At 37.5% G+C, this 23,677-nt stretch overlaps 1 protein-coding gene across 6 annotated transcripts in view; it reads right to left on the bottom strand.

Moving 5' to 3' along the window:
* Positions 1 to 23,677, bottom strand: part of RBFOX1 (RNA binding fox-1 homolog 1) — a 691,795-nt gene that overhangs the window by 336,283 nt on the left and 331,835 nt on the right. The window contains exon 4 of one of the 6 annotated variants that reach the window (XM_026049083.1): positions 2,805 to 2,846. The exons of the other annotated variants lie outside the window; for them this stretch is intronic. Within the exon in view, the coding sequence (XP_025904868.1) occupies positions 2,805 to 2,846 (42 nt within the window). The remainder of the gene's footprint in view (positions 1 to 2,804; positions 2,847 to 23,677) is intronic. 6 annotated transcript variants of the gene reach the window in all.

The following is a 23,677-nucleotide window of genomic DNA, read 5'->3' as shown; positions in this document are numbered from 1 at the left end:
GAATGAAACTCCAAACTGGGAGGACTAAGTACTATCAGTTAGTATTTCATTAAAAGTAATATTAAAAAAAATAGTGAGTGGATGGAATTGGAGAAAATCACACAGATTCAGAAACAAAGGGTGTGAAACGCTTAAGCAATCTAGTACTACTATGGATGCTGACGTTTTGCTGCTTTAATCCTATTCCATTGTTATATCTCAATTCTTTCAGCTGGGATGAAGCAATGTTTTGTGAAGAGACTGCCTCATATCCAGCTACTTGCAAATCCCACGGGAAACCCTGAAGGGTGGACAAATCTAAACCAGCCTATTATTCAGTAACCTCAAACACGTTGCCCACCTTGGGATAAGTCTGGAAGTGGAAGAAGGGCGACGCTTCACCCGGAGAAAATCGGTTGCCCTGAAGGTCCATCCTCAGGACCATGACAGGGACTAAGGGCATCAGCACTGAGCTAGGACCAAAACTCATCCCGACACTTTGCACTGTGTTCTTCCCGCTACAGGAGATGAGCTGGGGTGAACTGGAATAGACCCTGCACATGGGGGAAGGTTCAGGAGGTTGGAGAAAACTCAAGGGACGCGGCACTTGGCACCASCCCTGCTGCCACCAGCACGTCGCTGTCATGAAACTGCTGTTTCTTTGTTCATTTGTTTTCTTCTCCATGTACAACAGCTGTGAGCTCCAGCTCTGCTGCATGGTGCGCTGCTCTCATTGCCTCTCAGMGTGAGGAACAGAAGTAGCTTCTTCTAGACTTATAACTATTTCTCTTTTCACAGGAAGGGGATGCACCTAATCTTAATAGGTTAAAGACATTTCTTATTTTGTTCTTTTCCAAAGCTGCCATGAAAAAGCACCTTTTTGACAGCACAAAGAGGCATTCGAAGCACCAAGCTGACTGCTAATACACATACACTTGTTGTACTGGAATACACAAGGAAGCTATTACTGCRTCCCATTTGCTCCACTAATTAGTGAAGTCACAGATATTTACTTGTACTTGAAGGGGGCCTCTTCCCCCACCTACACTTCAAAATGTTTTCTTCCGTTCTTAGTTCATAAGAGAAAATTCAATAAAAGCAAGAGAAAACTTTCTTAGTTCTTACAGCAGTGCTGCTTCTCAAAGACACTGTCCTTCAAGCGTTATAGCAATATTTTAACTTTGACAGCTGCTCTGTTGAGACATTCCTATGGATAAAACAAAGCATCTCTCTCCAGCTCCACTACAATAGCAATGCAGCCTCATCAGCAAGGAAAGCATCAAGGACAACATGTCATGCATCATTCTTGCATAACTTGTTTACCAAAATTCACACCGCAAATACGGTGAAGACCAACTGAAGCGTCTAGATATGCTGATGAGGTGAATGTAATGAATGGGTGAATGTTTGCTTAACAACACTGCATAACTTGCTCTAAAAATACAGAATATTCTTCGTTTGCAAGTCATGCAGGTACTGACGTTAGTAAACAAGGATTCCTGCCGTTTCCATTTCCAAAAGTATTTTTTTAATATAAAAACTTAAGAGTATACTTCCTTAACACCTGTCTCTCTCCTAACTTTAAAATGAAATGAAAAAATACCATATGGTATAATAAATGTAGCTCTGTTAAGCAACACCTGATGGATTCAAAAGCCTTTTTTTTTCTCCAGGAATAAATTCTTCTAACAACTATTAGAATCAATCAGCTGTACAAGGCAATACGTGTGCTGAAAAAGCAGCTGCAGACATAGTGGCACACGAAGCATTCAAGGGAAGCGGGACCTCAAATCTGTTTAAAACACTATATATAAAGRCAAAGTAAAAATAAAGAAGGGCTGTCCACAACCAAACTGCACTCCCTAAACCACCAGGACCAGCTCTGCGACTTCCCTCACATTCCGAGCATCATCTCCTACCCAAAACACATACCGAACTAAGCCAAGGGGATGGCCAAGGGGATGGCCAGCATCTTCATTTTGAAACAAACCATACTGGACAAAATCTGGGAAATGTGGTGACTTTTACTAAATCTTCATATGGCTGATAAGAAGATGACATTGAATGTTAAGCAAGTTCCAGTAGAGGTATTTACTACCAAATCTAGCTAAATTATAGTAGAAAAGCCTCTACTATAGCTGTTTTGTACTTAAGATACGATATTTACCAACAACCAGGAGACGCTACGAGCTAAATATGTTCATCTCCAAGTAAAATATTGTAACCCTAACCCTCCATCAAGCCAAGGACTATCAAGACCAGCAAAAGAGAAGCGACACCACAAATAGACACCATGAACATTTGGGCATGGGGCGATTCTCCACGTTATCAATCTGGAAATGGGCACTGTTGTGGGCTGAGCAATGGATTATCTGCTGATAAGCGCTCTACRACTGGCTACCACCACATGGCTTTGGTGCAACTGTGGGCTGGCATTGGCTTTACTGCATGTATATATATATATCTATATATGTGCATGTGTCTGTATATATRYRYATATACAGACACATGCACATATATATATGACTTAGAGCAGCTGTTGTACCATGCATCCATTATTTAGCTGTAGAGCTCTGATACATATATTTTTTTGACTTTTGCTATATTTCTGACTTTACTTCTAGCTTGGTTATAGCTTCTTATATTGAATGAATTCTCATACTCAACAAATGATTATTTCTAGTTCAGTGCAACTAATCCCAGAATCCAAAAGAATCCCAGAGGCCTCTCTAGCGGCGTCACACCCATCTGCCTGTCAATGCCACAAACTAGATTGTGCTTCMTATATTAAATAAAAAGAACATCTTGCATATCACTGCACTTACCCTTAGTTGTTCTCTTTCACAACTCATCTGTTGCCTTGAGCTCTACCAGGAGAAAAAAAAAAGAAAAAAGAAAAAAAAAATTCAATTTTAAACGCATAATGTTCATGAAGTGAGAAAGTTGGTAGGTCTATGCATCTTACATGAAGAACTGCTGCAAATTTAGCTGTAAATCTTAACACAATATTGTGTCATGGATCTAGATAGATTTATTACAAAATAAGTCTCCTTTATAATTTTAATTTTACATATTAAAAAAAAAAATAAATCAACACCAACACTAAAAGTCACTAGGAGTGACCTTGAAGTACAAAAGCATTTTTTAAGAACACTTTTCTTCAAAATATAGCTATGTTACCACTTTTTAGAGACCTCTTTGGGAATTCAGTTCCAGAAGAAACTTTGCTCTTTCTCTGTTTTATTATAAAACTCTATGATATATGAGTATTACACTACAAGGGTATCGTGACCAATTCACAGTGCATATTAGAGATAAAGATTCAAGAGCGCCAAAAATTGATTATATGAATTTCTACAACAGCCAGTTCCATGTTGGTCCAAAACTAACTCTGTCAATGCAGAAGAGTTTTCCCACCCTTTCGTTTCTAGGTCCCGCTATATGAGACAGATGTTTCACAAGGCAAGAGCAAGATCTTACTATCCCACAACAGTAGACACTGCTATATTTGTGACGGGACCAACTCATCAAGAAGYAGCTCTTCTAGAAAGAACTCAAGGTGCTAAGAAGTAGCACTTGCTTCCATGTGCACTGGCAGCWCCTAAATCAATCCTGCTAATGGGGCCAGATTTGCCCAGGAAGGTGGACTGTTGTCACATAGGCCAGAACTTGATATTTTAGTGACACACRCGATGTGTCAATGCAAAACGACATGCGACACTTGGTAAGGATATTTTTCAGAGGGCTAAGAGCATTTTTCACTACTTTGCCACTTATGAAAGGTTAAAACATGAAGCAACATCCATTTGTAGAGATATTTTACTGCTCTAGTGATGGTGAAAAAGGCATCTTCTCAGGCAAAGTTACTCTTTTTTGAAAAAGAATAAAATTGCCACCCCATTTTCCATACAGAAAAATCTACTTCAGCCTAATTCCTGCACTGCCAGCTCATACTTTTCCTGRAATCTCTTTGCTTCCCATTATTTCCTGTTTTCCACTGATGTATGTTCAAGTAGTATTTCAACAACTCCAGCAGTAGTAGCAATAAAAATAGCTGCAGAAGCCCCAAAATAATYCTGCATGCTTTGCTCCTCTCTTCTACAGGCATCAGTGTTTGAGATAGGGTCTTGCATGAAGGGACCTCTCATCTGGATCACAACAGCTGCCTTCAGTGCATGGGCAAGCTTGCCATAAGGCCAGGTATTAGGAAATCAAAGCAGCGTGGGCTTTGGGAAATRGAAGAAAGGCAAAAATTGAGAGGAAAAAAAAATGTGTGGCCAATGTGTAGATCTGAGCAAGGAATACAGTAATGACTATTTATGCAGATAATCAAGCCTGTGTTCTAACTGCTCATTTATAGGGCTACCTACTAGTGACACTTTGAATGAGTGAACTTCTAAGCAGCAAACTGCGAAGTTTCTACCATCACAGAGAGCAAAGCAGGAAGTCTTATTTAGGATCGAAATGAAACATTAATGAATAGTGGGAGAGTACAAGGAACAGGCAGAGGAGACTGAACAAGATCAAAGACGTCCCAGTCGACAGGGGTGACTGTGGTTTATCTTTCTCAGCACACAACTGCTGCTGCACATCTGCCAGGAACAGAAATAGAACAGAAACACCCATTCATTTTAAAACAAGCGGCTTTCGTACCAGCATATGGGAGTTCTATAACATTTTAAAACACCTTTCGGTACAAAATCTGGCACCATATCCAGGCTGCTGTTTCCTGAAAGAAATAGGGGAAGGCAAAGGCGCAATATAYATGGACACACCATGAGCAGTGATTTCCCTTCTTAAAAGCTCAGCAAAGATCTGATGCCAAGACAGGAATTTTAGCTCTAATTACAACATCCATTCTCATGACGGCTCCCCCGAGACAGTGAACTTCGTTAGAGAGCTCTTCTCTCACCCTTCCAAGAGCTTTCCAGAACAAAGATAGGAAGGCCAAGTGGTAATGGGTTATCAAGGTAAGATTGAAAAGATAAAGGGAAACAAAAAAGCTTATTTTAATGAAAAACTTTTTTTTTTTCACCAGTTTAAACAACAGCATATGCACATGTATATGTGTGAGCATCTTTATGCACGTATTTATATAATACACCKGGGAAAGGCTCATTTGGGCACATTCATGCAAGTAGGTTTCTATGCAACTAACGCCAAATGTGCTCTCTCTTGTTCTGCATCTTTTGCTAACAGTGCCAGTTTAAGAGAAATACCCTGGCAGTACTAAGCACTTAAGGGAAACTATAAATAATGCATTTACAATATGTAAATCTGCATGTGATAAACCAGAAGAACTGGAAACCATGACATATTTAATTAATGATCAAGAAACCTTAGAAGCAAACCTTGTGCTTGTCCTGCAATTTTATATATACAGATTCTCAACCTTAAGTTTATTATGTCTCTGGATTGAAGCCTATAAAATGAACTATTTATTTCTCCTCTTTTAGTTCAAAGCTGCATGACCAACCCGGTCAATGTGCTGGCTGTCATTATGTCAGGCTCTCGCATACCAGAGATTAGTGGAAGAATGCCCAAAATATTGATTCTCTTTAAAGGATTTCATCAAAGAAACATTTTTAAGGAGCTTGCACAATACTTTTAGAAAGACTGCTGTCTTACAGAAATACTGCTGCTGCCAACCACCAACACGTTAAACAAAAAGACCTTTTGGAAATAGCGTGCGACCCGCTGGCGTGATTCTCCAGTGAGCATGTGCACGTGAACAGAGTGGGAAAGTGTGCTTGTTTTGTTTAAATAACAGTAGCAGATGGGAGAATTGAGATTTTTAATGTATTTATCAGCCATAAGTCTCTTTATAAGCACATGCATATCTAAACAACACACTAGGGACTAGCCAGGACTATATCTCTTTCAACAGAGCTTTGCGTGGGCTTGGGAGTGCTTCCCAGTGCACATTTGGGCTCTTTTAGATCACCTCAAACGTGTTACAGCAGACACAAACATATAAATACATAAATACCACGAACTGTCAAACTCAAACCTCAGAATTATTACTGTTGCTACAGAACCACAGAACATCACCAAGCTACCAAATATTCTAGGATTTGCACTGCTGCGAGAGGTGCAGCAAAACAGGTCGTACTAAGCAAGTCCTTGCTCTGCAGGGCTTAAAATGCACATTGAAAATCAGGAACGTTGGTAGAGGCAGCGACAAAGAGGGAGAAGAGCAGCACTATACAGCTTGATAAGCAACACTAACAGCCCACCTGCGGAAGCAGGTATTTCAGATCTATGTGGAATGTTTTATATTCTAGGTATTTTACCATTTTTCCTGTGGGTTTAGCTTACATTCTGAAGAAAAGTATGTGCTGTACACAGAGCAACCTTGACACTGGAGTCACTTATTCCATGATTTCTGTGCAGCAAAAGCAGCCTATTTTAAGAATAACTCCAGAAAARGTCCTATATTATTTTCAGCTTTCTTTTTTTCACATCCAAAACAGGCAAAAAAATATTATAAAATATGCCTGTTTTCATTATGGTTGGAGAGTTCGCATGATCTATGACTGTGGATCATGAGTCAGATGGGATCAACTTGACACTGATCACAGTCCAAGTGGTTTCAACAGGATTCCCAATTATCAGATTAAGGCTGCAAGTAACTCCTCATACAAACAGATTAAATAACTGATGTATCTTACTTCTTTCACTAGATGCTCATCTTGAAAAGATGAAAAAAAAACAAGATTTTTTTTTTCTTGCCCTATCGCAGAAAATCGCTGTGCTACCCCCGGGACTGCACAGTACATTGCCACCCCCTGTACCTCATGTAGATACTGTCACCTCAGGTAGAACTGGGGCTGTTCTCCTCCTTGAGAAGCTCTCATTTTGTCTGTGGGTCRCTACCCCAAACGTTGCCTACTTGAACAGTCCAATGAGATGAGGCATTACTGAGAACCTATGAACCTTTTGGCCACTCTGTGTTTCTGGTACACAAGGGTATGGAGCACGTATGTCTACACATAACACATTTTTCCTGAAGAACTTGCAGTTTTGGGTTTCTCTTGGCTAGGTATGTGCCTCTGCATGCACAGAACTTTAATTTTGTGGGGCTTTATTACAACTATCAGTTATTGCGTTAGAGCAATAGCTAGAGGGACTGATTTATTCTCCAATGCCCTAGGCTTTGTATTGTATATATCGACTAGTGCAGTTGTCATAAATACATGCGGGTGAAGAAATGCCTACAGTTCTGTGTGTTAAASTAACCACATTTAAGGTTTCAAGTGTCACATACAAGAGGGCTTGTTTCTGCTGAAAGAAACAGGCAATTATTATGGCCCATTGARCTCAGATTAAGCATTTCTATCAAAAGAAAGAAAAAAAAAACTCTACTGCTACAACCCTTGTAAAGCTGTAAATGCAAATGGGGACTATCTTCCATAAAAAGTAATCTATGCGTTCGCATGCATCTCTCTCTCTCATTTTCTATCTCCTACCCTAAAATGAACAAGATATGCCAAGCAAGGGAATTTTAGTGAGGCCAAAAAAAACCACAGAAAATCTGGAAAAAAAAAAACCCACTGATATAGCAGTTAAAAGAATTTTCAGGATTTTCAGGCAAGCATTTCTTCATATACAATGACTCATTTAATTGAGTGAGTATCCCTGAAGATGTCTTATGTTCATCTTCTCTTCCTGTTAAGGCAGAGCTTCTGGTGACATCACTTAAGCAGCATGACCAATGCTGCTAAGATGTCAAATTTAGCTTTTCATTATGCTTTTTCAACAGCTCAAGTTACACCAGAGCCCACTGAGGAGAACTCTGTTGCTGCCTGGGGCTGACCCCGCCAAGCACCAGTCCTGCAGGATGGCACAGCACCCACCGGCAAGGCAGCTCTTCCCCGCTGTCACTCCCAATCCTCCCGTGTCACATCCCGTTGTACAATCATGTCCTTTCCTGGTTTGCCATAACAAGCTCAGGAAGCACAAGTCTCAAATCTGCTTTTGCAGGAAGTTCTACAAAGGCAAAAAGTGCTTTGCATCTCCYTTGCATATACAATAATTAACTTGCCCTTGAAAGCTAAGGCATTGCTTCCTTACATTTGAATACTACTTTGCAATAAACTTCAACCTTTTTAAAGTTTATACCAAACATGGTAATTTTGGCAAGTAACATTCCAAAAGAAAACTTACGGCAAAACCTCAACATTAAGTTCTGCACAATCCCCAAAGATACATTATCTATCCTAGTATTGCAATAAATATTCTTCTCTACATRAAAGACTGGCTTTAGTGCATTTTATTTTATTTACACAGCAAGTATTATAAGGAATAATTAGCAAGAAAACCTGCTGTGCTAACAAGAACAAATGGACACCATCAAATTCATAGTTGAAGACATGGTAACGTTAAAATAACAGCCAGTAGAGAATTAAAATATGTTATTTAGCACACAAACCCTCTCCAAGGTAGCCTGGCCCTACAATATACATYACATGGTTTATTCCAGGGTTGTTCATTTTCCTTTACCATAACCATATTATTATTACAAAAATMTACTCTTATAAAAGTCTTTGAACTTTTGAAAAATAGATGTTAAATCTCTTTCTTTAAAGTTTTTATCCAAAAAAGTAACACAAGTAATTACATGAARAAATGATCAAGTGATAAACTCAAAAGCTTAAACGAAGAATGAAAAATCAGACATAGCAACTAATATTCTAGTGTCAGGTACTGCTGCCAGYTTCCGAAACCAAGTCTCATGGTCTGCCTTATGTAAACATACAGCAACTCAGGACAGAAGGCTAAAAATACAATATGCTGTCGAATAGACTAAAGATAATCAACTGAAATAGTGACTGAAAATCATGCCTCGAGATTATAAAACACAATTAAGACATGAGTTGAGTAAAAGCTCCATTTTCCATAGAGGAGATTCTTCTGTTTTRGAAAGAAAAACACCAACCTGCTCCTGTACCATATGTATGTATGTACTACGTGCATACATCTCTGAAAAAAAACAATGCAAGGCAGTAAAGAGGTTATGATTCTGAAAATACAGAAAATCCAGATACCACTGGAGATGAAATAGATTTTCAGACAATTCCTCAAGCTAATTGCAAACTGCTACTGTAGACACTGCTTGCGTGTTACCAGTAAACATCTGGAATGCTACTCGCTCAGGTGCTGACAGAGGTAGGTGAGGTTCACTCAGTCTCCAACTTACAGAAATAACAAAAAAGCCAAAATAAAGCTTTAATCTGGCAGACCCACATTAATAGTTGAAGAGGAAGAGCTGCCAGATCAGCAAAAAGTGAAGAACTGGTTCTATTTGAACCATACTGAAATGTCAGTTTGTGCTATTAACCTAATAATCACTGGCAAATTTACCTACAATACTCACTCTGTTTGCAAATAAAATTGGTMTTCATTTGAATCTTTAACATTTTCAACAATAAACATTTAACAGTGTCTTTGAACTGGGAGCTGATTAACAWTATCCTACCAGACACCCAATAACTATAGTACCAATTATATTATAATTTGGTCAAGCTTTTAATATTTTTTTCAACATTTTCTTTTTAATCCAGTCAAATTCTGGAACAAGCACAATTCGTGTACAAATTTTAAGCCTCATYTCTAGGTACAAACTAGTCCATGCCTTGTTTACTTTATACAGTAAATTTTTGTCAATAATATTTGACTGCCAAAAAGTGGACACATGAAGTATAGCCAGTAAAAGTGCTAGTCAACATTCAAACATTACTATAACTCAGCTCAAATAATTTTGGTACTGAAGGATTTCATTTTTAGGGAAAAAGAGACCTCCTATGTGTCTTGTCTTTATGGAGAGAGAAGATGCAGTTTAATAACTCAAATCCATACTGATTTTCAATAGAAGGTAATCATCTAAATGTYATTTTTGTCTTCTAAATTACCCCTGGACTTTCTCTTTTGTACAGGAAATGTAATTATAAATTCTGTGCTTGTGCACAACAATCACAAACCAAAATGCAAACATCAAACTCTATCACATATTGCAGTTTGTATAGTAATAAATCTTTTCAGTGAGGAATAGGCTACCTTCACTGCACTATTTATCAAATTATGGACCCCTCAGGTGATGTTGTTCTCCTCACTGTAACAAARATGGAGAGAAGAAGGATTTAATGATGCAGAGAGAGAGAAGTTCACATCCTATCATGAGTGAGACTCAATAAAAACACACCCAGTAACAGAGTGGTCCTTCATTTTTAAATAAATTCATCAAATAAATAAAAAAATGCACATATTGCCATCTAGGACTGTGTTTAGCACTTTTAGGGCATGAGATGGACCTGCGTTCCCCGTTAGGATTCATTCCATATCTCTGTTTTGAAAAATATTTGACCATTCAGGTAAGTTTAAGAAGCTCATGTCAGAGAAAACCGCAAGCAGATTTTAAACAAGCTGTAAGACCAAACATGTCATAAGAAAATTATGTCTCAACGTGTGATTAAATGCAGATTTCAATAACTGTGATTAAATGCAGATTTCAATAACTTCAATAACTGTAGGTTRTACAGCAGGCATAGCATTTGCTTCTTAAAGTCATGAAATAATCACTTCTCTGAGCTGTTGATACCCTTCTTGTTTCTGCTTTGCATTGTAACACCCWCGTACCATGGGCACTATTTTGCTCTTAGAGCAAGGAACTCCAATGAAATGTATGTACTATGTACAGAGCCCTAAGGATGTGCAATAGGACAGGGTGAACACCTCCACTTTTTTCCTAGCAGTTAACTGCAACAGTTTTCAAGTATTCATTTAAATATGTACGTACACACACACACACACACTATATATGTGAGCTTTCATAGATAATGAGTTTATAATGCAAGTTTTTATTATTGTCAGCATCACTAAGAAATTTCAATTAGGTATGGACTACCCTTTAATATTCCTTTAAGAAAAAAAAAGGTAACAAGATATATTGCATCACCAAACACCCCATTATTGGAAACAGAATACACCATAACTGATTAACTTGGAATGATTTCCAAATTCACATTTATATTCACATATAGCTAAAAWTCCTCTGAATACCCTTGTTCAACTTTGGGATAATCTTTGGAAGGAACTATTTTGTGAGGAGTCAAAGCTTTTTCCCTCTATATGTGGAAGTATCTTTTACAGTAGCAAATGAAATAGCGAGGGTCAAAACTACAGCTTCCTTCAGTCTTCCTAGCATTCATATCCAAAAGAGGAGTGTTTTATTCAGCATAATACTCAAATTCAATAACCACACAGTAAAAGCAAGGGCAGAATACCTTAATCTCCTTTCCTAAACAGCTTAACTAACTACAGAAGATGCAAAGTTTAGCATTCAATAACTACTCAGCACTGTTACTTGTTCCAAGAATGCAATTCAAAGCATGTCAATAAACCTTAATTAGCAATATATTTTTAGTGGCAGTGTTAAACCATGCTGCGAAGAAACATTTTTCCAAAGAATTTCTAAAGCTTTCCTAAAGAAACCTTGACACTAAACAGGCAAAGATTTTTAGAAACTGTTATATAAGACTATCCATTAGGGCAGTATAATCTTCTCACTCACAAGTGCTAATGGTTACCYTGAAGCAGTAAGTCTCACTTCACATGTGCTTTGCTTTTCTCTTAAGATAATGAGCAATCACACTGGCAAAAATTAGGTGCACCTGGCTCAGTTAAACATWTTCTTTCTTTCTTTCACCTTCTAATAAGACCACAGCAATGCCTTCACTATCTAAAAAAATGGAAATTGAAATATTTTAAGTTGCATGCAAGGGCACACACATACATAGCAATGTGTAATGCTGTTAAGAATGTTCATTTTGCAAGCTAGAGGTGAAATTTTTCCATAACTGACATGGGAAAAAGTTCAGGATTCCAGCTTCAAGATTCTACTATAGCTATACCTTTCAAAATAATTTTAATAGCATGTTATGTAAGGTGCATGGAATATTGCTTCCAATGTCTCTTAAAAACTTTGTGATCAGCTACAGGAGGTGAACAAAATTTATGGGGTTTCAGGTCATATTTAAGACAAAAAGGTAGAAATTTTTATATATACGTATACAAAACCACATACATATGTATGTATACAGCACRCATATGTACATGCATACAGAAAAAATTCAACTATCACATCCTTTTATAATAAATATATCCCCTTTTCACCACGTTCTCACCTTCCTGATGGATCTTAACCCAGATTAAAAACCATGAATGACAAACCACAGTTCATTTGGAAACTGCTATTCTCCCACACCAGAGCTAGGATCATTTTATAGGTGAAATAAAGTCAGGAAAGAAGGAAGCTCAAAGTGCTCAGAATAGCAAATCTCCCCTCAAGCTATTTCAAGCCCTAGGAGTGAGTCTGTTCAGCCTCCTGGCATTTCCATACAGCCTCTTGGTCTTTTCTGCACAGAACAGCTTTAACAGGACTCCAAGACACGACAGCTTTCAGTTGATTTTTAGAAGTTTGGTGACCAAAGTTACACAGAGCAGAGAAGAGCCACAGCAACAGGACCACACTCACCAGAGCTCCTCAAGGACCTCATCCACAGCAAGCTCCTGCATGGTTGTTACCCACTAGTCCCCAGCTCACATTTAAGGAGAAAACCATCATTAAGATGCGTTAAAGATCACAAGCTAAAGCTGTGCCATACAAGAAGGGTCAAAACACAGGTGGAGTCATTAGAGAGCAATTAGCAGTTCAAGAATTCACCAAAAAAAATAGAAAAGGAAACAATATGAAAATGTAAAATAAATAAATGAATAAATAAGGAGGGGGAACAAGAGACTTGAAAGATGTCCTGCAAGAAACATCTTGTAAATCCACAGCAAATGTGGCAACTGATGTCTACCACCCMGGTCAAACAAATACCAGCCTCCTGAACACTACACATGCAGCATTCATTGATGGAATCCAGGGTCACCTGTGGAAGAGCAAGCCAATGTAGATTTTTCTAGAAACAATAAGCTTTTTTTCTCATCGCAAACTGCATCTCACATCACCGAGGTTGGCAAGAACTGCATGGCAGTTTTGTCAAGAACAGCCTTGACAATGTTCAAATCCCTAAGTCATTTCAAGTCTGATTTCTAGATACTTTAATACAAATGCATGTTGCCAGAATGAATATGGAAACTCACATCATTCTAAACCAGAAGTAAAAATAATCATTTTAAATAATTTTTATTTATATAAAACACTGTCTTATAAAACTGCACTCTCAAAACACTGGAACATTTGGCAGTGTCATTTACCATATGTAGTAATATAGTCTATCAGAGTATCAAGCAGAATGAGATTTTATTAATAAAGAACAAATATATTACCTCAAGATTTGCCAGCACAGATAAATACATTATACTTATGGCAGCTGCACCAAATAAAAATTATCTCTTTTTCCTTGTACTTAAATCAACTAGAGGCATAGAATCCTTATGGTTGGAAAAGACCTTTATGATCCTCAAGTCCAACCGTAAACCCATCACCACCATGCTTGTTAAACCATGTCCCTAGGTGCCTCATCTACACATTTTTCTGCATTTCAGCATCAATATGAAAATAGGAAATAATAAAAAGATAAAAGTAATAAAATAACAGTAACAACTTTATGCAGGAATACAGTGCAATTCTCAAATCTGCATCTACTACCCAGGAGACTTGTGAGGTATAGATCCTGAAAACACAGGAGCAAAGGAGAGAGGAGGAGAAAAAAAGCCAACTTCGATCTGTCTAGGTCAGCTATAGATTATATACAAATATGATATATTTAATAAACACATGCACATATGCATACACACACAGACTTCCTCTGCATGAGCAAAAGAACTGGGACACCTTGACTTTACAAATTGTGAACAAGAGTTTGCAGGCATCTATTAAACAAACTTCTTTATTTCTTCTCTTTTTAAATATTCTCAGTTCTATTTGCTTCCTAGAGCTGAATCTACTGAGTAAGCAGTACTCTACCATATTTTATGGTGGGTACATGTACGTGTTTCGCATTTCAAGACCTGGGACAAGACTGATTTTATTTCCTCATAGTATTTTATAGTTACTAGACTGCAATAAATTTTACTTAAGTTAGGCTTGGATTTAAATATGCATGCCAAGATGGAAAAGTACTGAATCTACAGTACCCCATAAATTTGGATTATTTGTGATAATTTTTTTTTTTATTGTTACAGTTTGTGAGAAGATACTGTATGCTTACTTTATACACCAACTTCCCTGAAAAAAAAACAGTTTTCACAATATTGGAAACAGATATGCACTGTTGGTCTAGTCTCTCCTTGCACCTTACCAGCTGTTTGGTTTTTTATTGAGAGAGAGCAGCGTTGCCACCATCTGTCTTTAGGAAAAAAAAAAAAATATTCAAAGCAAGTGAAAAGCCGAAGTAAAATGTGAAAAAAAAAAAACAAACCACAAGCTTTATAATGAGACTAAAAGGACTTAAATATGAAATATAAATCAATAAAACCAAGAATGAGTTCTTCTGCATTTTCAATAGGTTTGCTGACAATATCTACATATCCATCCATACAGCAAATAGGCTACCCATTTTATAGAGGAGTCAGACTGGGAAAGAAGCATCACACTTGCTTTCATTCTTATTTGATAGATTTGAACTGTTTCTCTAAGAAATATATCTACATTTTCTGTARTTCTGAGAAGAAAACATGTTCTCTGGTTATCTGGGTTTGACAGAATAACTCTTAAGGATTTGATGCATTCTTGCTGKGTGTATTATGGTCCAACAGTCATTACCTCAAATGCCTCAAAGTCACCATTAACAGTGAAAAACCACCACTAAGTAGGTTATTTAAAGTTCCTCTCTGATATCTGGAATTATTTCTAAAAACACAAACTGCTCAGAAATTTTCACTGCATTTTACTCCTCATAAAGTTTAAAACAAGTTTTAAAAATACTTGTTCTCTGCTGGTCAAGGGCAATGAGCAGCACATGACTACATTACATTGCCAGACACATTACAAGGTCCCCTTCCTGCTTAGTTTTGGCAGTCAGCTCTTACAAGTTAGCAATCCTCAGCTTTGATCAGGATAAATTCAGTTAAATCTTCCTAGAAGCAGTAAACGCTTTCCTGAATGAACTATAAGCATCTTGTCACTTTTTACAGAAATTAAACTAATTTTATGTGGTATAGAAAATTGTGCATATTAGTGGGGCTGGAATCCTTTTAAGCCTGGAATTAGGTGTTTGAAGTTTCCTCATTTCTCCCTTAATGRGCACTCTCAACTTGCACATTAAAGAGTCCAGTTCATTTGCGGTGTATTTAGAATAATCATCATTGCTGATGCACACTACTGAACCGAACTTACTGGCTTCCATTGCTACCTCATTTACATACTTCAGAGACCCACAGCTGGGTCAGCTGAGTAAAACCATCTGCATGGCTTCAATTAAAAGAAAAAAAAAGTATAGAACCTTTTGAATATTCATATATTATTGGCTGGCCAATGWCTTCCCAGTGTTCACTGTACATATTTCAGACAGACCAGTTTGTACAGTAAACATTGACCACCAGTAGAATATAGTCACATGACTGGGGACTTTTGTCAGTGATAAAAAGCTTGCAGAAACAATGGGATTTCAATGTGGCATTTATTTTAGAAAAAGTGTCTCAATTTGTTTTGCCAATATTTATTAGCCTATGCATAAAAAAGCTCTGAGTAAAGTTATTTTTAGGTCGTGTCTCTTTCCTATGCAGGAGGCAATTCATATGTAACCGTGCAGTAAGTACAGTATGGGTTAAAGTCTTGAATTGCTCTACAGGAAGGTTGACAGGAGCAGAAAATCAAGGAAATTAGTCTGACATTGAACAAAGTTTTATCAATTCAGTGCTTACTAGATCCTTAATAAATACAGTTTTGAAAAGTGTACTCAATTTTATATGTTTGGGGTTTATACTTAATAAATAAATTTGCAGGCTGCCACTTGCTTTCTGCAGGCAGGGAGAGACAATARCGCAGGATGCTCTATCTTATCCAAGAAAAATATCAACTTATTAATTATTCACCAAATAACCTCTGGATCAAGGGCTATTGACTCCCGAAGATAACTCTCATCAAGGAGGATGTGTATGAAGTCTTAAAGCATTGACTTCTCTGCATGAGGGCATTGAGCAGAGATGGCCAGACTGGCTTTAACCAGCCCAGGGCACTGCGTGGGGATGCGGATCTTCTGGCTCGATTGCTATTTGCTCAAGCAGCTGTCCTCGTACTCAGTCTTTAAAGAAAAAATGCAAACATAACAAAGGGGTTCTTGTGTTTGAGGGAAGGAAAAAAAAAAAAAAAAAAAAAACCCACACTACCTTTCTCCATATGAGGCATGAGGGTCTATAGAAAATTACCAAGCACAGCTAGGAACAAAAACTCATTCCAATTTACACACAAACGCTGGTAACTGAAAAGTGAAAATGTTGTATACTTGAACAAAATACATCTATCTGTTACTGGACTCAGAGCAGGCAACAACCTCCAGGAGGCCGGGCAGAACCAGGGATAGGTGCTTCCTCAGCAGTGCCCTCCATAACTGCTCAAACCATGGACACCAAGAGCCCCTGCCCTTCCCTCAGCCAAACCTGGAGAAGCCCCTGAGAAGAGGAGCAGAGCAAAGGGTGTCCAAGCTCCTCTGCACCTCCCCATTTCCCTTTCACACCAGGCAGGCAACCACTGACCTCCTACCGCAGCCCCATACACAAGGTAGCACCCAGAGCCCATGATCTTCCCACAAGAAATTTTGGAAAGGATGTTTTGTTTTTTAACTTGTTTGATCTATTTTAGGGTAACTAACCACTAACTGGAGCTGCAGGGTTGGTTGCACTTTGGTTCCTTCATCTGATCTCTAATAACCACCTTCTTCCCCCAATCAACACTCAATGTCAAGAAGATAGAGGTTAGTGCCTTTACAGCAAACAGCTCCTGGCATTAACTAAATTTGAATTCTCTAGCAGGCTGCTAAATATATTATTTCCCCCACCAGTTCTTTGAGCCTGTACAAAGACTGGTTGATTTTCAGCAGGTGAAAACAGTGGCTCTCAACTCAGCATATGGTCCTTGCTCCTCAGAGCCAACAGCAAGAGCCCTGCTTATAAACTGCTAAAAYACTGACAGCTAACGAGATGCCTTGCACAGAATTTAATATTCATAGCTTACTTTGATGAAAAGACAAAGCTTTTGCGTGAATTTAAGGCTTATCTCTTACGATGTGGGCAAGTGGTGGTCCTTGAGCGCCGCTGGGCTGGGTGTTTAATCAGGAGAACKGCTGTGTTGCTGGCCCATCAGGCTGCCTCAACTGCTGCCCGCTCAATTTTTCCCCGTAATTGCAGGATATACTTTATTGTGACAGGGGCCCGAACGGAGGAATTCCAATATGCCATACATCAGGGTCGCCGGTATTGGATTAGCTGGATGGGGCATCATTACCGCTGCACTTCCATGGCTAGCATTGATCRCGCCGTTCTTTCTATTTCACAATTAATGCAAGTCAGCTGGATTGATCAATCTTCTGATGAGTTTGGGCCACAGTCAATATATTCTTATGGCTCCATGCTACTGATCTGTATGTTTTATAGCTGTGCCGAAGGATTTGTCATTCTGGCTGGAGATTTTCTCAGTTTTAGATACTTCTGCTCCCACCTAGCTGCCTAATCACAGTGTTTATGAATTACTCATGTAACATGAGAAAAGGGGAGAGGGAGAAAGTCACTAAATTCTCTCACTGGAAAGAAACATTTTGAAGTGGCACCGTTGGCTGGCTCGGTGACAAATGCTCTGCTAGCTGAATTCTGCACCTCCTGGCACGGAGCTTCCAAGGAAAACGCAGAGCTTCTGCCAGACTGCAGCTGTTTTCATTCCTAGTTTAAGCGTGTCAACACCATCATGAAATGCAAAAACATGCAAGCAACTTGATTGCTATAAAGCTAATACTGTGACACTCATCATTTTTGAGAAGTGGCTCTTCTCCCTAGAAATGGATAAACTGGGAGGAAAATCTCTTTCCACAATGAGAATGAAATCATGGGACACTGGGAAAAACACCACCATTTGCCTAATTCTGCACTTCTGTAACGCTGTGTCAAAAGCATAAAGTAACCACCTTTAAAATTTTACTTTAAAGAGAAAAATTTTACTCTGTTATTGCCATTTTACAATCAAAAAAGTTTATAAAGCAAAGTACAACGCTGTACCGCTGTCTGAAAAAAAAAAAAAAAAACCAAAATTTTTCTCTGGCTACTAAAGCACATGCCAAGTTTCACTTAAAAATACAGATAGTATTTTTCAAAATGTCCGTTGAAAATAATTTATGTGTGTTTTAGAAAAAGAAAGGGCAGAATGTTAATGTTTCAAAATTCCTTTCCCTTCCATCTATATCCTACACAGACAGACATTAGGAAAGGCCTCGATTAACAAAAGATGTTAACTTTCAATATAAAAAAATGAACTGAAACTTGGACAAAGTGAAAAGAATAGCAATGAATACAGACATTCAGACTAGAATTTGGATTTTTTGGACTAGTTCTTACATTGCACAAAGTTCTTATTAAATTCTCTAACTATAATTTCCCTTTTTTTTTTATCACTATCTCATCCAGTTGCCAATGTCACTACCAGTGACAATTACAAGACATTAGCGATGACAATTTTTTGTCACAGTGATACCATATATTTTAAAAGAAATTTTAATTGAGTAATCTGCATCTACAGAAATAAAATACTGATCGTTAAAATAGGAAACATATCTTCCAAATAGAAAAATAAGAAAAAAAATCTGTTGAGGTTTCTGGTAAGCCCTGAAACACAATACTGCTTATAAGAGAAGAAACAGAAGGAAATACAATTAAAGATTTGTAAATGCTGTGTTAAACATAAAATGTGTTTCATTCAAAGCAAGCAACGCGTATCTTTAAACATACTGGCTTTGAACAGAGCAGGCATTTTAGATTATCCATACATAATTTAGTTCCACGGAAAGTGCTATACCTAACCAATTTTCCATTAAGCTTTCTTTCTTTTTTATCTGTATAAAAAAAAGACTATAAAAGGAAGAGTTTACGCCTTAACTGGGGTAATATAATACAACACGGAAGTGTTATACAGCATTCAAAAATCATTTCAAAAGCAGAGACCTCTTGTTTCCCACTGCACCACGGGTGCCCTCCAGACAAGCATCACTACCAAGAACCACCATTCCTCTCCTTTAAGGATAACATCAGGAGAGCAGCACAGCCAATAATGTCAGGTTTCCTTAAGTCTGAAATTACTTTCAGAATCTATATTTAGCCTGCCCACATATAAAGTGGCCYGGTTTTCAGAAATGCAGAGCACAGCAAACCTTAGCAAGTCCCTGTACCTAAGCGTGCTCACATCTTTGAAAAATCAAGCCATTATATTTACATGTCTAATTATGGGTGCAAGATTTTGAAGCATTTCAAAATTTTAGCCTAGATTAGAATATACTACCTAACAGTTGTTTGGAAGCTGCTTTCAGATTTATTACAATACTATAGTTGATAAATCATACACAAAGTAGAAAAAATAGAATGATTATACATATATTGCCATTTAATAATTTAGGTTCTTAGGAGGAAAAAAACAAACTTTTCACTTCAGTTAAAAGATGGCTCAGTATTTATAGTTGCAAATGTACTGATAAGTACTATTTAATCATACCGCCAGGAAATTTATACTAAACATTAGAAAGTTGGGTTCTTTATAGTTTTAGGAGATTGAGTGATAAAGAAAAAAAAGTCCTGAAAATCAAGTAGTAATTATAGGTCGTTGGTAAAGAGGAATTTTTCATATAGATTGTTGGTAAAGAGAAATTTTTCATACCTCAATGTTTTTGGCTTTAATTGGTACTCTAGTATGCTGCAGAAAAAAATGGAAAGCCATTCAGACTTTTCAAATTAAAAGATTCAAAATGAAATTTTTCATGTTAAAACTAGGTTTATTGTTGGGAAAAAATATCTCCACTACAAAAGCAGCTCCCTGTTTTCTTTCTGGGAGATTCTTTGGATCTTGAAGAGGGATACAGCTGATGGTTTTTTTTTTTTTTTTTTTTTCGTATATACCAAACACCATGAAGTGGCATGTTTTTGACACTGATGTAGTCTATCATACTCTAGCTGCACTTTCAAATACAGCTTCTAGTTCTGTGTGGGGGTTTTTTTATTATTTTTTTAAAGGAAAGAAAAGAAAAAAAATCATTCCTTTTGGGAGAAACCAAGGGCTCTGTGCCAAGTGGTGCTGCACAGATTGCTCTACGCATACTTGCTTATAAAAGCTAAGCTTTTAAAAAGAAGTGGAGAGAACAACGAGGGACCAAGCCCTCTTCATAATCCAGACACAAGCAACTTTTTAAAAACACTGCTCTAAAATCCTCATTAAAAACAGAATAAATATGAATATTTAAGAGTAGGTCTTCTTCTTCCTTTCTATGTTTTTGGGTAATACCTACATAAACATAACTATAAAATAAATTCAGGAATATAATAGAAAAGATATCTAAAACATCAAATACATCAAATCTTTAGATGTGCTTTTTTTTTTTTTCCATCTTTGTCATGTGCTTGAGCATTTAACATCATTGCAGTCTTTGAGAAAACAATAAATCAGAAGAGTGCATCACACATTTAGATGGACGGAAATTCAAACAGTCATTTCCAAGAAAACACTGCATGGTTTGCCAAACTGAAATTCTGTCCTCAATTAATGTATTTGTAAACAAGACGAGCAATAAAATTCCTCTACAGCCATAAATCCTAATTTGTCTTTTACAGTAGAATAAATTAACCATGTATGTTTGCTTTCATATTATCTATGGAAATTATGGGAGAAGACTGCTGCAGGCAGAGAATTTGTATTATATATAAAACAAACAAAACCCCCAGGTTTGGGTCTCATGCTTTAGAGTCTTTGTGCAGGCAAAATGCATAGTCAAAAGGCACGCACGTGAGCTAAATGGCATGCATTCAGCTTTGGATAATAAACTACATAATCTCACCTTTCGTTGTTACCTCCCCAAATAAACATTTATCACTTTTACAAAAGCAACGACTTAGGGGTAATTTATGAGCTAATACACAAAAACGCTCCAAGCGCTGGAAAACACAGCTTTCAAATAATGCAGAGCAACTTTCGTCTCTCAGGACTTTAAAGGTATTACCAGGTTCTCTTTTGCAGAAGTATATAGAAATACTATAAAATGCAGTAAAAGGCATTAAGGAATCTATACTTCCTCCTGAATTATAGATGTAATCAAAAGGAGCAAATACACAACATCAGTCTTTACCACACTGGTCTTTCCACCAAGCTCAAGCTGAAACTTGGGTTTTTGCATCCCCYGTTTCTTCAACAGCGCTAACTCCAGTGTTTAGCTAAGACATTTTGAGTTTCAAAGCRTATCTTAATGTCTCCTAAAACAGGCAGAACCCAAGTGCTTCTCTCAAGAGGCATGAGAATCAAGTTTCCCTCAACAGTAGCACCATGAAAACAGGTCTTGATTCCAATTTAGATTTTTATTTCATTGCTTGAGTTTTAATATTATTTTTAATATTTATTTAACATCTTACTAAAAGCAGAGCCAGTGGCATTAAACCATAGAGTGGAATTCTCTTAGAGGAACCATARTCATCATGCCTTAACCTAAAACTGCTAACGCAGGCTTTTCTTGCCTCTAATTTAGCAGAGAGGAAAGCGTCTTCCCGTGGCTCCGTGATCCTGACAATACCCTCAGACCAATTCCCACGATCCCCTCATCATGGGCAGATACCATTTCAACAGATGTCAGGAACGGCCTAAGTGCACTTAGGCCTATTTGTTAAATTCCTAGGGGGAGGCAGATAGGCGAAACTCATCCTGTAATTAAACCGCATATTTCTTTCAAGCTGCCTCTTCCCTCTTCCTTTCATAATCCCTCTGCCTCGCATCAAATCATTTAGGCACTTATTGGCTCCAATCAATACAATAAGAGGTACATTAATTTAGTCCCTGGGAGGCTTGCTGGGAAGAGGAAGCCCAGCTCCCGCCCGCGTGCGCTCGGCCTAGGTGGATTTAAGCCAGCTCCAGAGCACGTGCCCGCAGCCCTGCCCTGCGGCCAAGCACGCCTAGATGGGCTTGGAACGGGAGGCACCAAGTGCATTTCCTAAYGCACATGAATATTAAGCAGCGCAAATCACTGCAACAAGGTGCAACGGCTGAGCAGAGCCCGAATAACCGCACTCAAGTCTTTCCATATGCTCAATGCCCCTTGTGCCTTGCTATAAGGAACAAAATCAGGCCTGGAAATAAATATTTACAGCRTTTTTCTCAGGTACAAGCATGGACTTCAAAGTAACATTTGTATTTTGCCTTTATACTTGTGCAGCCTTTTGCTGCATTACTAAAAATTCTGTCCTCTCAGACAAGATCATTTTTAAGGATATTCTATGTCGTTTTTTACTTCAAAACAAATATATAAACAAAATCCATAACAATGCAACTGTGAAACTGAAGATGTGAAAATGCCAACAAAAACTATCTCATAAAATCTAAACGTGCTATAGTTTGGGTAGCATTATGAYGTACAGAAACCAGCATGCAATGGGAAATCAAAAATATATTTGTAATTAAAGAGATTGCTAAYGTGCTAAACTAACTTGAAAAATGAGAAAAAAACACAGCATGTAAAAACTTAATTGGGTATTTTGCTGCAACTGCAAAAATATACTTTATCAGACAAAAAACTTTGTATTGCTATATGTATTTAATTTTTGAAGTACAGAACTAATTATAAAGCCTTTTTCTCCATTTTCAAGTGAATATCATTTATAATGCCCTCATTAACAAACCCTTATTTAGATTGTGTTCTATGTCTATTTGAGCTTATTTCCTGCAAAAGCATGACGAAAACAACTGCCTTCAGGCTACAGTTACTATTCCTTCTGTTTCTTCTTTTGTTTAATCCTGATATTTGTTCACCCTATGAATAACATAATGGAAAYGGTGTAAAAGCATTTTGGTACAACAAAACTGCATTTAAAAACCCTCAGTTTAAACCCAAATTTTTAACCTTAATGGTTTTTGTACACAGCCAAGATTTTTAGTGAGGTTATTATCAGCTTGAAAATTATTAAGTTATTTTAAATGCTTTCAGAAATATATGATAAAACACAACCTAACTAAACACACATCTAGATTTCAGTCCCACAGAGACTAAACTTTATTTTCTGTGAGAAATTTTGTTCATTCCAGTATTGCCCATAGGGCTGCATTTTGACCCACTATTTAATCCATAATGTTTTACTAAAAAGCAATTCTTAATTTTCTTATTATGGTTGGTATGATAGTAGCATTTTTCACCACCTCATGTGGGTCCAAATCCTTAAAGGTACTTAGGTGTTTCAATTTAACTTCTCTGTGGATTACAGTGTGGAAAGTAGAATTTTGTGGACAAACTGTCAGAAAATTATAAAGGAAATTTATTACAAGGATATTTTATTCTGGATCTAGGAGAAAGAAACATTACGCATATAAAATAGAAATAATAACAGTCTGCCTTTTAAAACTGCATTACGGCATCTGTAAMCGTCACATCCCTAAGCTGTATTTTCTGGGCAGTGTGCAGGTTTCTGGATCCTGCCATTAATTTGGATTTTTGCTCCTACTGGTTTTTTAATACACTATATAGTTTCA

The sequence above is a fragment of the Nothoprocta perdicaria genome, unplaced genomic scaffold, assembly GCF_003342845.1.
Source record: "Nothoprocta perdicaria isolate Ctin4 unplaced genomic scaffold, notPer1 scaffold_59, whole genome shotgun sequence".
NCBI lineage: Eukaryota > Metazoa > Chordata > Aves > Tinamiformes > Tinamidae > Nothoprocta > Nothoprocta perdicaria.
Note: the sequence above shows the minus strand (reverse complement) of the source record. Positions and strands in the feature narration are given on the sequence as shown.